Source organism: Arachis ipaensis, chromosome B6, assembly GCF_059453495.1.
Source record: "Arachis ipaensis isolate K30076 ecotype BB chromosome B6, ASM5945349v1, whole genome shotgun sequence".
NCBI lineage: Eukaryota > Viridiplantae > Streptophyta > Magnoliopsida > Fabales > Fabaceae > Arachis > Arachis ipaensis.
Genome location: NC_142441.1, coordinates 6,603,208 through 6,618,925, shown reverse-complemented (window position 1 = coordinate 6,618,925; position 15,718 = coordinate 6,603,208). Strand labels below are relative to the sequence as shown.

General features: G+C 31.3%; 1 protein-coding gene across 1 annotated transcript; it reads right to left on the bottom strand.

The window, feature by feature from the left end:
• Window positions 1-4,539: 4,539 nt before the first annotated feature.
• LOC107647938 (beta-amyrin 11-oxidase) lies at window positions 4,540-10,428 on the bottom strand. Its single transcript, XM_088491900.1, has 8 exons — window positions 10,061-10,428; window positions 8,437-8,920; window positions 7,978-8,244; window positions 7,794-7,883; window positions 7,258-7,336; window positions 6,710-6,816; window positions 5,122-5,246; window positions 4,540-4,841 (listed from the first exon to the last, which is right to left on the bottom strand). Exons 1-8 carry the CDS (start codon window positions 10,285-10,287, stop codon window positions 4,742-4,744), a joined length of 1,479 nt encoding a protein of 492 aa, XP_088348026.1. The 5' UTR covers window positions 10,288-10,428; the 3' UTR covers window positions 4,540-4,741.
• Window positions 10,429-15,718: the final 5,290 nt, after the last annotated feature.

The following is a 15,718-nucleotide window of genomic DNA, read 5'->3' as shown; positions in this document are numbered from 1 at the left end:
TTTTTAAAGAGTATTGGGAGATAGTAGGCACTGAGATTTGGAATATTGTCCGGAGCGCTTTTTTGGGAGAGTTCTTAAATCCTAGCATCATGGAAACTCTGATTGTGCTTATTCCTAAAATTGATAACCCTACCTTTATGAAGGATTTCAGGCCTATTAGCTTGTGTAATGTTGTTTATAAAATTATCACCAAAGTATTGACTAACCGACTTCGGCCTTTTCTTCCAGATATTGTTAGTCCTTTACAAGGAGGTTTTATTCCAGGTCGTGGTGCTCCTGATAATATTATTGTGGCCCAAGAAATTCTGAATTTCATGAAGCACACAAAATCCAAGAAAGGTACTCTTGCTTTTAAAATTGATCTTGAAAAAGCTTATGATAGGGTGGATTGGAGGTTTTTGGAGAGTACTCTCATTGCTTTTGGTTTTCCTATCATCACTGTTAATTTGATTATGACTTGTGTCCGTGCATCATCTCTTTCTATTATGTGGAATGGGAATAGATTGGATAGTTTTGCTCCTAGAAGGGGGCTTAGACAGGGCGATCCAATGTCTCCTTACTTATTTGTGCTTTGTATGGAAAGACTTGCTTGCTATATATCTCATAAGGTGGTTGAGGGTGTGTGGAAACCAGTTTCTGTCACTAGGGGTGGCCCAAAATTTTCTCATTTGATGTTTGCAGATGATCTCTTACTCTTCTGTCAGGCTACAAAGAGTCAGGTCCAAATGATCATGCATTCTCTTAACATTTTTTGCAAGGCATCTGGCATGAAAGTGAATCTTGAAAAGTCTAAAGCTTTTTGTTCTAAAAATGTGACTGCTCGTAGAAGAGATATTTTTACTAGTGTTTCTTCAATACGTTTTGCTTTGGACTTAGGAAGATATCTTGGAGTTAACCTTAATCATTCCCGTATCAGTAGGGCTTCTTTTCATTCGGTGATTGAAAAGGTGAGGGGAAGATTAGCTAATTGGAAAGGAAGGCTTCTAAATAAAGCAGGGAGACTTTGCTTGATCAATTCTGTTGCAGCATCCATTCCTGTCTATCATATGCAGGTATCTTTTTTTCCAAATTGGGTTTGCGATAAATTATCTTCTATGATGAGACAGTTCCTTTGGAAGGGTCAAGTTGATGGTAAAGGTCTTTCTCTTGTTAATTGGAGGACCGTGATCACTCCAAAAAAATTTGGTGGCCTGGGTGTTAGAGATCCTGCGTGTGTTAATATATCTTTACTTGGTAAATTGGTGTGGCAACTTTTTCATTGTCAGGACAAGCCTTGGGTTGCTCTATTGAGGGCGAAGTATCTGAGGAATAAGGGAGTTTTAGATGGCCCTGTCCCTTGCAATGCTTCTCATGTTTGGAAGAGTATCTCAAAGGCTTTTGGTGCTCTTAAGGATGCCTTCTCTTGGTGCGTTGGGTCACTTGATCAATCTTTTTGGTTTGACAATTGGAGTATTGAGGGCCCAATTGCTCAAGATGTCCCTTTTGTACATATATCTGACTCTGATTTAACTATTAGAGACGTTTGGAAAGATGGTCAATGGAATCTCCATGATATTTTCTCTACCATTCCAGAAGATGTCAAACAGCATTTGAATGCTTATAATCCGGATTTGAATGCTGGAGAGAGTTCGGGTTGGTCGTGGGGTGTGGCATCTTCTAGACTTTACTCAGCTAGGAGTGGGTACAGTTGGCTAGCCAAAAGAAAGTTTGACTGGAATGAGCATGATAATTGGTTGTGGGTATGGCGACTGCATATTCCTGAGAAGTACAAGTTCTTGATTTGGCTCAGTCTTCATAATGCTATTCCTACGGCAGAGTTTCGTTTGGGTCGTGGTTTAGCTTTATCTAGCACCTGTCATCGGTGTCAGAATGGTTCTGAATCAATTCTTCATTGTCTTCGGGAATGCCCTAGTGCCAAGGAGGTCTGGAACCTTTTAGGCCTGTATTCAAATAACTCGAATTTACATGATTGGCTCTACAGAGGTGCAAGGAGTGAAAATGTTTTTCTTTTCTTTTCGACCATCTGGTGGATTTGGAGAAGCAGGAATCAGGACTTATTTAATATAGATGATTCATGGAGTGCTAGTAAAGTGGTGAGTTTGATTCGTAGTTCAGTAAGGGAGTTTCACACTATTTTTGCTATGCATCAATCTCTGTCTCCTCCTTCACTTTGTTTGCATTGGGTTCCACCTCCAGTTTATTCTGTTAAATTGAATTGTGATGCTAGTTGGTTTGCTCCTTCTGGCTATGCTGGTTTTGGTTGTATCATTCGCAATCCTGATGGATGTTGGTTGAAAGGTTGCACTGGGAAAGTCGAAGTGTGCAGTGTTCTTTTTGCTGAATTGTATGCAATTTGGAGAGGTTTACTTCTTGCTTGGGAGAGTGGATTTCGTGAGGTTATTTGTGAATCACACTGTTTAGAAGCTCTTTTCTTGGTAAACCAAAGAATGCTTGGTAAGGATATTCCGGAATGGGATTTGGCAAAGCATATACAGGAGGCTATGAATTGGAATTGGAGAGTCTCTATTCTTTTAATTCAGAGGACTGCAAATAGTGTTGCAGATTGTATGGCTAAAGCAGCTGCTTCTGTCGCGGACATTCACTCGAATTGGAACCAACCATGGAGTGAGCTTCAACATCTAATAGATTTAGATATGACCCTAGCCAATTAATTTGGTTTTGTATCTTTTTTTTTTTTTCTTTCTTTTCTATTTAGTCACAAAAAAAAAATCCAACGTGAAAAGGTAAACGGAAAAGCTAGAATTTTTAGCTTTTGGTAAACCTGGGTTGAAAGCAGAAATCACTTCTGCGTTTACAGCATAAAAATATTGCCAAACATAAAGATGAAGCTTTCAAGAAACTCAAACGAGCTTCTCTCTTCTCCAACGCAAATCCAAACACACCCTTAATTGTTAGGGACTAATCGAGTAATTAATTTTAGTTAGGGACTAAAATGTATGTGTGATCCGAAATTCTTTAAAGATCAAAATGGATAAATACTCTATATTTTTATTATATGTTATTTTACTTAATGTTTTAATTATTATAATATAAACGAAATAAACTCTTAATTAATTCATTAACACTGTAAACGAGATAGATAATAAGATACAAAAATATAAATAATGTTTAAATTATCTGTATCGGTAAATAAAATATTTAAAATAGTTATTTTAAAAAAAATCCTCACTTTCTTGGAGAAAATGGCATTTCGTTTAAGTTTTATGGCCATTCAAAAATTAGATAATCCTCCACATGTCATTTCTTGCTTTATTAAAGATCATACTTTGTCACCAAAGTGAAGATGTAATATGTGAAATTTTTACGAGGCACAAAATATATGACAACTTAATTTAACTATTGTGTGATGAATATAAATTTTTATAATTGACTCTATATGGCAAAGTAGAACAAAACTTGTATTGTAGAATACATAATTAAAGAAGGAAGAGAATTCAATAAGGAAATGATACAGACTTGGAGAGAAGGTTGTCCATGAATAAATGAGGGTGCTTGAAATAGTGCCAAGTATTGCCGAGAAGAGGCCAACGTAACCCACCAGGAGGAAGAAGACGGTGCTTGTCTCCTAATTTGAAATCATAATATCTGTTTATATGGTCTAATAAATAAAAGTCAGGTCTAATAATACAAAAAAATTTATCAATAAAGATAGAATCTACGATAAGTTTGATTTTTTTAAAGAGGCCGGATAAAGATATAGAGGTCTAGTTCTACTTAACTTAACAAGTAACTATCTCTTTAAATTTTTTATATTTTTACTTTATCTAAAAAGTAATTATCTATTCTACTATAAATATAATAGAATTCTCAGGTATAACTCACGTTCTCACTACTAAAAATTTGCTTAAAATCTTTGTTAACTTAAATATCGAAGTTTCTTGTAGATATTACTCCTCAACCTCCTCACAAAAAATTCGAACAGACAACACTTTAACACTAAATAAGTCGAACGCTGCTACACAAAAAATAAACCTAAACCTCATATTCAAACCCAAATCAACATTTCAAGTAACTTTTAGAACAATACCATTCATTGAGTCTTCTCCCCAGTGTGTTTAACACAAAGTTGCATGCCAACAATGTGGCACCACTCATCCAATATTATATTAAACCACATAAAAATACTTTATTAATTTGTGCTTCGTTAATAGATTAATGGATTTTTGTCCTTCAATCATCTGATCCAATTAATAAGTGGACAGTTGTAATCCAATTACATTGACCTTTTTAAAAAAAAAAAAAAACTAGTTAGAAGTTTAAAAAGTATCTTAAAACATTTGTTAACAGTACTAAATAATTTTTTATGGCGGCTTCTGTGGTTACCCATTAATTATGGGATATTGTGTTCCCTTTTAAAATGGGTTGCATGAATCACTAATGTTTACTTAATAAGAAAATAAAAATAAAAATAAAAATAAAAAATAAAAGCATAAATCAAATAGATCTTATGCAACAGAGCTACTAAATTGATAAGAGAAGATATAATACTGAACTGCGAATCATGAGATCAATAGAAAATAAGAAAAATTGTCTCTTTATTGCTGCATTCAAGCAGAATAAAGTTAAGTGGGCTTGTTTATTAGATCACTTAGATTATACATAAACATATATAATAACTAATGTCTCAAAGATTACATTATTATTATTGCATGCAAGACTAATAATAACATATATAGAGCACCTAGATAGTTGAACTTGATTTTGCTCATCAAGCACTTGGCTATTCCGTTGAGACCTTTGTGACCTTGGCAAGACAATTATCTTTAGGCACAGGTAATGGGAAGTAAGAGACAGGGCTTTCTGGATTTATCTGCTCAAACCTATAAAATTAAAATTAATTAGTACAAAATAACACAAGCAAATTTCAATTCATAAAATAAATGCGATATCCATATATATATATATATATATATATATATATATATATATATATATATATATATTATAGTATAAATACACCACTGCAAGCAGTAGTTATCGCATCAAAGTGGCTAGTGTTACATATGCAATGGAGTAATAAATCAATCATTTTGGAAAGAAAAGAAAAAGATAAAAGATCGAACAAATTAGAAAAGAGAAATATAAGAACGTTTAACTAACTTATAATTACGAACGAAATGGTGCAGAAAGATGAGCATTTCAATTTTGGTGAGATCTCTTCCTGGACACATCCTTGTTCCAACTCCAAAAGGAAAGAAGGCTCCTCCATTTGTATTATTTTTATCCTGCCCACCAAATTTGCATTAGCAATATATATCTTCAACAATTCACCCACAAAAAATATTTAAATAATTTATTTTTATTATTAATTTTATAATCAAAATGTGTCACATATCACTTCTTCATTATAATTGAAATCAAATATTTTTTTCCAAAATTAAAGAGTCAACTCCTCCTCTCTCTTTTCCTTTTTATATCTCTCTTATTCCTTAACTCACTCTGTATTTCTTATATATCATTATCAATGACTAATTATAATTTTGACAATCAAAATGTGTAACATGATATTCTCTAATTACAATTAAAATTAAATTAAATTTAAAATTGAAATATAACTATATTAAATTACTAATTTAACAACTAAATATATCACATGACACTCTCATTATGAAATATTTTCCTCCAAAATTAATAAATTTATTTCTTCCATCCTCTTATTTATCTCCCTCTCTTTCTCTATTTCTCTCTACTCTTTCCACTTTATATATAACTTGTAATTTATATTACTAATTTGACAAATCAAGATGTGTCATGAAATATTTTTTATTATAACTAAAATAAAATCTTTCTTTCCAAAATTAACAAACTCCTTCTCTTCTTCTTCTCTCTCCTTCTCTTTCTTTTCTCTCTCCTACTCTATTTCTCTCTACCTTTTTGTTTTATAAAAAACAAAATGAATAAAATAATATAATTTAAATATATTCACAAAATTATAAAGAATATATAATTAAATGTAATTAAAAATAATTCCGTTGTATTATTCACATAAAAAATTATATTATTGTTATTATTATTATACGCATATTTTTTAGTTTTTAATTTAGTTTCAAATTTTTACGATTTATCTTTTTAATTTATATTTTTGTTTCGCTTTTTTCAAATATTTATTACATATAATTTGAAGAGAATACTAATATTGTAATAGATAACTAGAATAAAAATTCAATTGTTTCAAAATAAAATTTTGAATTAATTTTTAATTATTAATATAATTTTTTTATACTAATATCTAATTATATTTTTATATATATAGAAAAAAATATTATTTTTAAATCACAAACATAAAAATAATTATTTTTATTTGTACAAGAGACGTAACACCAAATCAAATATAAATTCTTTCAAGTTTTAAATAATAAATATTAAAATTAATTATTAATTAAAAAATTAAACTCTTTCACATGATAATAATAACTAAAAAATTTATTATTTAATTTTTTTATCTATAAAGATTTTGGTCTTCTTAGTCGTAGGAGATTTTTGTCTCTTATAACCTTTTTGTAAAAGTAATTTGATTTTATAAATTTTTTGTGACACAATTTATAATGTCAAAACAAAATCGACGTCATTTAAAAAGATTTATATTTTCGTAATATTATTACGAAAAAATTTACTAGTAAATAATTATATTTGCATAAAATATAATTTTAAACCAAATATTATTGAAATATATATTAATCGTACTTACATCCCATCTAGAAGGATCAAACTCTTCTGGATTTTTAAAATATTCAGAAGACATATGACACGCTTTTTGCCAAACCACTGCTCTCCATCCTTTTGGTATGATATATCCTGAAAATACATTAATATTGATAAGTTGAAAAAATCACATATATATTATATTATGTAATTTCTCTTTTACTGTCAATATATCCTGTCAATTATGACAATAGCGAAAAGTATAATTACACAAAGAGACAGAAAATTATGATAACTTTTTAGGGAGAGGCTAAAAGTTAATTTTGTAATATAAAATATTAAAATAAAATTTTTAAAATATAAACTAAAATTTATATATAATATATAAGAGCTTCTAGGCTCTAGCTACATATATTTTGCTATCAATATTTAAAGGAAGTGTGGTTATTTTTTTAAAGAAAAATTATTTTATTTTTTAATGAATTTATAATGAACTGAAAATTGAAGACTTATTAATATTAAACATTTTAATATATTTCTTAAAAATGCAATTACCAAAACTATTTATATGTGATAAAACATAAAATAATGTACCATTGATATTGACATCAGTAGTTGCCTCTCGAGAAAGTGGAATGGCGAAATCGCTCACACGCAATACTTCGTTAATTACCTACAAGACATAATAATATCTAATAATTATCAGGTTATTAATTAAGTGCAATTTCTCCATAATCTCCTTAAAGTTAGAGAGTAAACGATAATACTAACAAAACAAAACCAATAAGGAAAAGTCTAGGGACAGCAACTTTAGCAAAAAAAAAGTGAGTCATTGGATGAAATTTCACACCAATCTCACACCATTAAAATCATCTTGATAGCTATTTGATGGTTACAAATCACAAATATTACTGGCCTCCTAGCATTCCTCAACAAATAATTAGAACTTATCTTATCTAATATTTATTAATTATTACAAAAAGTTAGAAAGACAAAAAAAAACAGTCAAAATTTGCCTTATTTAACATTCATTAATTGTCGCAACAATTAATGAATGCTAAATAAAATAACTTACGGCTATTTTTTGCTGATTTTCTTTGGTTACCAAACATTTGCGATCTTACAATTACCTTAGTAAGATAAACCATTTGCTTAATTTCCTCAATACTTAAATACTGTTGCGAAGGTGGCCTTGACTTAATGATTTCTTCCTGTTCCTCCTACAACATAAAAAGAATTAAAATTAAAGAGATTATATATAGATCTATTTGAAATGAAGCGTATCTTGAATACTAATACAAAATAGCAAATTACCTTAGCTTTTTTGAAGGCGAGTGGGTTGTTAGAAAGATAAATCATTGCCCACATCATAACCGTAGCTGTACTTAGATGACCAGCTATTAAGAATAATATTAACAAGTCAACAATGTCTTCACCCTTCAATTTTCGACCATTCACATCCTCTAGTTCCAGAAGAACATCCACAAGATCTTTCTTTTCCGATAGCATTTCACCATTTTTTAGCATCATCTTCCTATCCTCCACAACGGATTTAACTATCTTTTGCACCTTCTTACGATTCTAATAATTAATATGTCACATATAAAATCAATCAAAAAATCATAACATAGTAAAAACTTACATGAAATTGTTAATTTAGACCATTAAATAACAATTTAGTCAAATATATCAAATTATTTAACTGTTTTTAATTAACAACTTCACGTGAATTTTCATTAATGGTTGTTTTGTAAACATGAATTGGGTACAAACCTGGAGTGCATTGTAATAAGAAAAACCAGGTAAGTAAATTGGCCAAGAGAACAAGGCATCATTAATATGACCAAACAAATGTTCAACTTGATTGATTATCTTTTCATTGTAAGATCCCATGAAGATGTGAAGAATGACTCCAATGGAGATAGACTTGGTCTCCTTGAAGACCTCAATAGGCTGTTGCATGCTATTATCAGCCATTCCTTGGAGTGAATTGACGACAATGTCCTCTATGCGCTCAAGAAACATGGCCAAAGCATTGTAACCCATGATGGGAGCAGTGACTAGGCGTCGAAAACGCTTGTGATCCTCATTTGACACTTCATATAAGATCGTTTTAACCACTGTTATTGCGGTTTCAGGATAAGCAAGCCTAAAATTTTTGTCATCACTTAATACTCTTCTTGAGTCCTCTAGAGTGCACACAAGAATACTTGGCTTCATGAACAAGTGTGTTTTATACATACCAATTCCTCCATACCTGTTACAATTGTGACAACATAAAAAAAATAGTGTTCATATCCAAAAATAAAAGCGTCAAATTCTCGTACAGTAATATTATTGATATATTTTTATTATATGTTATTATTGTACTTAATTAATGCTCTAACTATTACAATATAAACGAAATATACTCTTAATTAATTTATTTATACTGTAAACGAGATAAATAATAGGATACAAATAGGGTTGGAAGTGAGTCAAGCCAGCTCATGAGCCAGCTCAAACTCGACTCGTTAACAGCTCGATAAGCTAAGCTCGTGAGTTGGTGAGCCAAGCTTGAGCCTGAAATTGAACTCATAAATTAAATGAGCCGAGTTTGAGATTGGATAAGCTCAGCTCATTAGCTCGTGAGTTGGCTCGATTATATATATATATATATATATAACAATCTTAATTATTTAATATTTATATTTATTTTTTACATATAATTTTAATATAGGACATAAATAAAAAATTTATAATTTATTGATAGATAAACAATATATAAAATTGATCTTTTCAAATATTTTTAAAAATATATAAGTTATAATTTATTGATATAAAATTATAGATTATGTATTTATGTTTCTCTTATTTGAGCCAGCTCGTGAGTTTGAACCAGCTCGTGAGCTTTTGGTGAGTCGAGCTTGAACTTAAGAAATAAGCTCGATTGTTAATGAGGCGAGTCGTGAGCCAAGCTCAATTTTTGTGAGCCGAGCTTGAGCTTGGTCTAGCTCGGCTCAGCTCGACTCACTTCCAGCCCTAGATACAAAAATATAAATAATGTCTAAATTATCTATATATATCGGTAAATAAAATATTTAAAATGTTTATTTAAAAAAAATCCTCACTTTCTTGGAGAAAATGACATGTCGTTTGAGTTTTATGGCCATTCAAAAATTAAATAATCCTCCACATGTCATTTCTTACTTTATTAAAGATCATACTTTGTCACCGAAGTGAAGATGTAATATGTGAAACTTTTACTAGGCACAAAATATATGACAACTTAATTTAACTATTGTGTGATGAACATAAATTTTTATAATTGACTCTATATAGTAAAGTAGAACAAAACTTGTATTGTAGAATATATAATTAAAGAAGGAAGGGAATTCAATAAGGAAATGATACTGACTTGGAGAGAAGGTTGTCCATGAATAAATGAGGGTGCTTGAAATAGTGCCAAGTATTGCCGAGAAGAGGCCAACCCATCTCACCAGGAGGAAGAAGACGGTGCTTGTCTCCTAACTTGAAATCATAATACCATTCATTGATCCTTCTCCCCAATGTGTTTAACACAAAGTACCATGCCAACAATGTGGCACCAATCGTCCAAACCCAACTTATTATCTCCATTTTCATTTCCAGTTTCTTGAGTTGAGTTGTGTGCTTAATTTGGGGCTATATATATGTATATTCGAACGTTTTTTTTGTTTTTTGTGTGTGTTTTATTAGGACTTACTTTTGTTACTCTCTTCCTATTATCATTATAATTATACAACACTATAAAATGTTTTATATAGTGTATAATTATATTTATTTTTTGGATGACTATTTATATAATTAATATAAAAAAATAATTATTTTTATTAATATAATATTATGTAATTTTATATATATATATATATATATAAAACTACTTTAAATTAATAGTGTTGTTTTGTCAATTTTTAGCAAATCGAAGGTGGTTTGATATCTAATGGTATGAGAGTGAAACCAACTCTTCTTTGTAAGTGCTAGTTTTATTTTGCATCAAAATCCATACCTTTGACAATGACAAAGAAGAAGGAACCAAGCTTTGCAGAAATTCAAAGTGAACAATAAAATTTAAATGTCTTGAATAAAAGAGAAATCAAATTAAATAAAGAAAAAATGATTGGAAAAATAAAGGACAAATTGAAAGGTAAAGACTGGAAAGGATAAAAGTTGTCGAATTTAAAGGGATCGAAATGACATTGCAAAGAAGATAAATTGCATGAAAATGAAAGTTGTAGGGAATTTAAATGAAAAGTGAAGACATGGAAGGAACCCTTTAAAAAAAAAAGACTTTTGACTGACTCAGAAAGTCGATAGGGATGTGAGTGAGTGTGAGTATTTTCTTTGAAAAGATTCCAACCTTTGTTCCTTCGATCTTTCACGTATTTATAGAGATCTTTGACCAATCATATTCAGATATAACTTCCACGTGCATCAATCCTTGAATAATTGTTCTCTCTCCTTGAGTGCCGTCTGTAATTACTACTAACCATCTTCATTTATTAACTTTTTCATTTCTTCGATTACTTCGCTCTTTCTTGACGAGTCTTAGTTGATTAAAATCTTCTCCTTCATCGATTGACCATCCTCGATGAATCCTATGTGGTTAATCTTCACTTCTTTTTTCAACCGAAAAATTGCTTTAGAGATTGAAACTTTTGCCTTCGATTCGGTTTTCTGTCTACCATTTTCGACACCAATAACCTCTTCTTCCATCCATACAGCTGACCTCCGTTGAGTCTGCCTCTTCGATTTTCACATTTGCGTCAATCGATTAATAGAGAGTATTTAAAGGAGTACCTAATTGGCTCCAATCCAAAGTTAATTCTAACATGTATTTGGAAGTTGATAGAAATATTTTTTTGGCACTTGGGAATGATCGAAGCCTATTCTTGTCGAACATTAGCTTGTCAAAGATTTCAATAATATCTTTATCGAAAATATTATTTTCGATATAACAAATGCCCGCTAAATATTTATTTTTTCGACTAGAAAGAAGAAAGTATAAATACTTACTATTATTCAATATTTTCGACGATGGTACCAGTCATCTCTTCATCTTCTTCCTCAAAATTTTTCTCGACATAATAATCCATTTTTAGGAATGGAGTTTCAACTGCTTTACCTCGATCGGTCGAAGTAGAAGGAATACGATGCAACTGTCGACCACTTTGGTTACCATCAATTCGATCTTGAAAAATGGTATCTCTTCCACGGCCTCGATAAAAAATAACTACATCGAGCCTGTTGCGGTCGATATTCTCTCGTTTTCTCATTCACCAAACTCTTGCCAATTCTTGATCCATCCAACCCCATTAGCATGGGATTGACGAAACGAAGGTGAATAATTATCCTGTGGACTCTGAACAAATTGAGCTAAGTGTCTAGTTTACTCTTTATTGTCGAAATTGGTCATCGATGGCTTGACCAATTCGAAACTGACCCCAAATAATTGTTTGATCAACTTTATATATTGTACAAATTTTCACAAATATTTTCACGTAGTACATGACAAAATATTAGTGAAGCACCGTGTCATTCTTGAAGAGTCAAGGATAATAAAATGGATAAAGATATCCCATATTTCAATAATGCTTTCTTTTTTCAATCTATCGAAGAAAAATTATCTTCGATATAAGAAATGCCCCAAGTATTTGTTTTCGACATCTTGAGGCAAAGTGGTTGTTTGTCGAACTATTGGATCTTCGACATTTTGTTGAATATTTTCAATCATATTCATTTTCGATACCTCATTGAATTTTTTTTATGACAACATATTACCCAAATCATGATAATTTTCATTTTCCTTCTCGAATCATTGTGGTTAGAGAGTTGTCATATTTGATGATTCGAAAATATCATAATCAATTTTTTTTTCAAATTTCCAACTTCACAATTTCCAAAGTGAACAAAGAAGTTTTTTCTCATATGAAATTTGATCAACTTTATAGAGTTTCAAAGTTTAGTCACCAAAAAAAAAAGTTGAATAAAAATTTTTTTCTCTTTTTCACAGTTATATCTAACAACTGCCAATAACCGCTTCTCAAGAACTTCTTTTCACAGACATACTTGTACATACCTTAACAGAGTATGCAACTCCTTCCAAAGTATTCCAATATGCACCTGTAACTTGATAAATTTCGAATTTGTCGAACATTGCCTTGTCGAAAATATTTTTTTTATGATGATATATTTTTTTTTGCTAGATGGACAAACGCAAAAATACTTATCATTATTGAATATTGTTTTCGACAAACTCATATTCAACCATTTCTCTTTCTTTCTTCTTTTCTTCTTTTATTTTTTAACTTGTCGAACTCTCTCAGCCAAATAGACTAAATCAGGAATATGCATATTGAGTAATTTTTTACACATATAAAAGCCAAGACCTTTGATGGCTATTTTGACTATCTCGGTTTTAGGGACCGACACATAACATCGATTGCGAGCATTTTTTAATCGAATTATATAGTCATTTATCGATTCTCCATCATCTCGTTCTATTACAAGCAAATCTGTCAACGAGACATTCAATTCTGCTCTATAAAATTGAGCATGAAAAGCATTTTCCAATTGTGCCCATGTTAAAATCGAATTGAAAACCAAGTGAGAGCATTTTTTGTTAATGAAGCAGGAAAGAACTTTATTCTCAGGCTTTCATTATCTGCCAAATTTTCTAATTCGACCATATAGCAAACTATATGCTCGAGAGTTGACTCTCCAGCCTCTCCTGCAAATTTTATAAATATTTTGGGATTTTTTACACCCATTGGCACTTCTGTCATTTGTATTGCAGAAGAAAAAGCAGAAACAAAATATGGTCGATGCATGAGACCCACATTGATACCCATTTCATTGAGCACATCCTCGACAATCTTTGTCACCTGGTAATGATATCCACGCTGTGTGTGAAGTCTATTCAAAACTTCATCAGCATTTTGATCTCGTCGAACTAGATAAGGGATATTTTTTTCCCTTTCAAGATTGTTAAATACATTATCCTCATTATATCCTACGTTCTCCTGGTCTACTACCAAATCTTGGGGAATAGGCTGCCCCTCATCATAATCGACAATTCAAGCAATTCTCTCGACTTGTTTAACCAGTCGATCATATTTCGACTCATTGTCAGCCAGGATACGATTCAGAATAGTAGTCATCTGGTGAGTCAATAGGTTGACTAAATCATGATGGCTTTCATAAATATATTGTCAAAACTCAGCCATCGATCTTGAATTATTCGACGAGGAGCCCATTTGGTATCTCGATTAACGTCGGGATATGAGAAAGAAGGTTGGTTAAAAACCGTACCTAGTACATTTTTAAATCTGACTGGAAATGTGTAACTGCCCATAGGAGGCGTATAGCCAGGAAGAAGGCCAAATGGAAGCCGACCTGCGGTTACTTGCGGTTGATTCTGTACTAGGGTGATCCTAGGGCGTGAATTTCGCCCACTACCACCAACACTTGCATCAATAACTGCAATATTCTCCCCAGAATTATACTCTGCATGTGGAATCAAATTTGCAGAAATTTGTGTAGCAATTATTGGGGCATTATTACCTGTTTCTGCATTGCCATTTGAAACTTCGTCAGACATGGTAATAATTCTATCACTTCTTAATCGCATGCACCAAATATCAACACTGCATGCACAATGCAACCGTTGAAAGCAACAAATTTTGACACAATTAAATGTTAAAATTGTCCCACTGGGCGTGCCAATTTGTTTTGTCGTTTTTTAGCAAATCGAAGGTGGTTCAATATCTAATGGTCTGGGAGCGAAACCTGCTCCTCTTTGTGAGTACCAGTTTTATTTTGCATCAAAATCCATGCCTTTGACAATGACGGAGAAGAAGGAACCAAGCTTTACAGAAATTCAAAATGAACAATAAAATGTAAATGTCTTGAATAAAAGAGAAATCAAATTAAATAAAGAAAAAGTGTTTGGAAAAATAAAGGACAAATTGAATGGTAAAGATTGGAAAGGATAAAAGTTGTTGAATTTAAAGGGATCGAAATGACATTGTAAAGAAGATAAATTGCATGAAAAGGAAAGTTGCAGGAAATTTAAATGAAAAGTAAAGACATGGAAGGAACCGTTCAAATAAAAAGACTTTTGACCGACTCAGAAAGTTGCTGGGGATGTGAGGGAGTGTGAATATTTTCTTTGAAAAGATTCCCACCTTTGTTCCTTCGATCTTTCACGTATTTATAGAGGTCTTCGACCAATCATATTCAGATATAACTTCCACGTGCATCAATTCTTGAATAACTGTTCCCTCTCTCCTTGAGTGCCGTCTGTAACGGCCACTAACCATCTTCACTTATTAACTTTTTTATTTCTTCGATTGCTTCGCTCTTTCTTGACGAGTCTTAGTCGATTAAAATCCTCTTCTTTATCGATTGACCATCCTTGATGAATTCTATGTGGTTAATTTTCACTTCTTTTTTCAATCGACAAATTGCTTTAGAGATTGAAACTTTTGCCTTCGATTCGATTTTTTATCTACCATCTTCGACACCAGTAACCTCTTCTTCGATACAGCTGACCTCCATCGAGTCTGCCTCTTCGATTTTTACATTTGCGTCAATCGATTAATAAATAGTACTTAAAGGAGTACCTAATTGGCTCCAATCCAAAGTTAATTCTAACATGTATTTCGAGGTTGATCGAAATATTTTTTGACACTTAGAAATGATCAACATCTATTCTTATTGAATATTAACTTGTCAAAGAGTTTAATAATATCTTTATCAAAAATATTATTTTCGATATAACAAGTGTATTAAAATTAAATTCTTTAATTATATAAAGTGAAAAGCAATTATCTATACATAACACACTCTCACTTTCAATTTGACCACTTTCACACCTTTTAGTGTTAATTTTTGGAGAGGATTTTGATCCTCTAAATTTTGAATTTTCATTTTAGAGGATAAAGTGTGATCTCTTACCATTGAATGTTTTTTCTTTCATGTTTTTTCTTGGTCTCACTTATAAAATAAATAGTGAAAAATCACACTTTACTCTCTA

Coding starts and splice junctions, on each gene's coding strand:
- LOC107647938 (XM_088491900.1), bottom strand. CDS start 10,287: ATGAAAATGGAGATAATAAGTTGGGTTTGGACGATTGGTGCCACATTG. Junction 7,884..7,977: donor TCGCCTTCAAAAAAGCTAAG/GTAATTTGCTAT, acceptor TTTATGTTGTAG/GAGGAACAGGAAGAAATCAT. Junction 5,247..6,709: donor TTGATCCTTCTAGATGGGAT/GTAAGTACGATT, acceptor TTTGGTGGGCAG/GATAAAAATAATACAAATGG.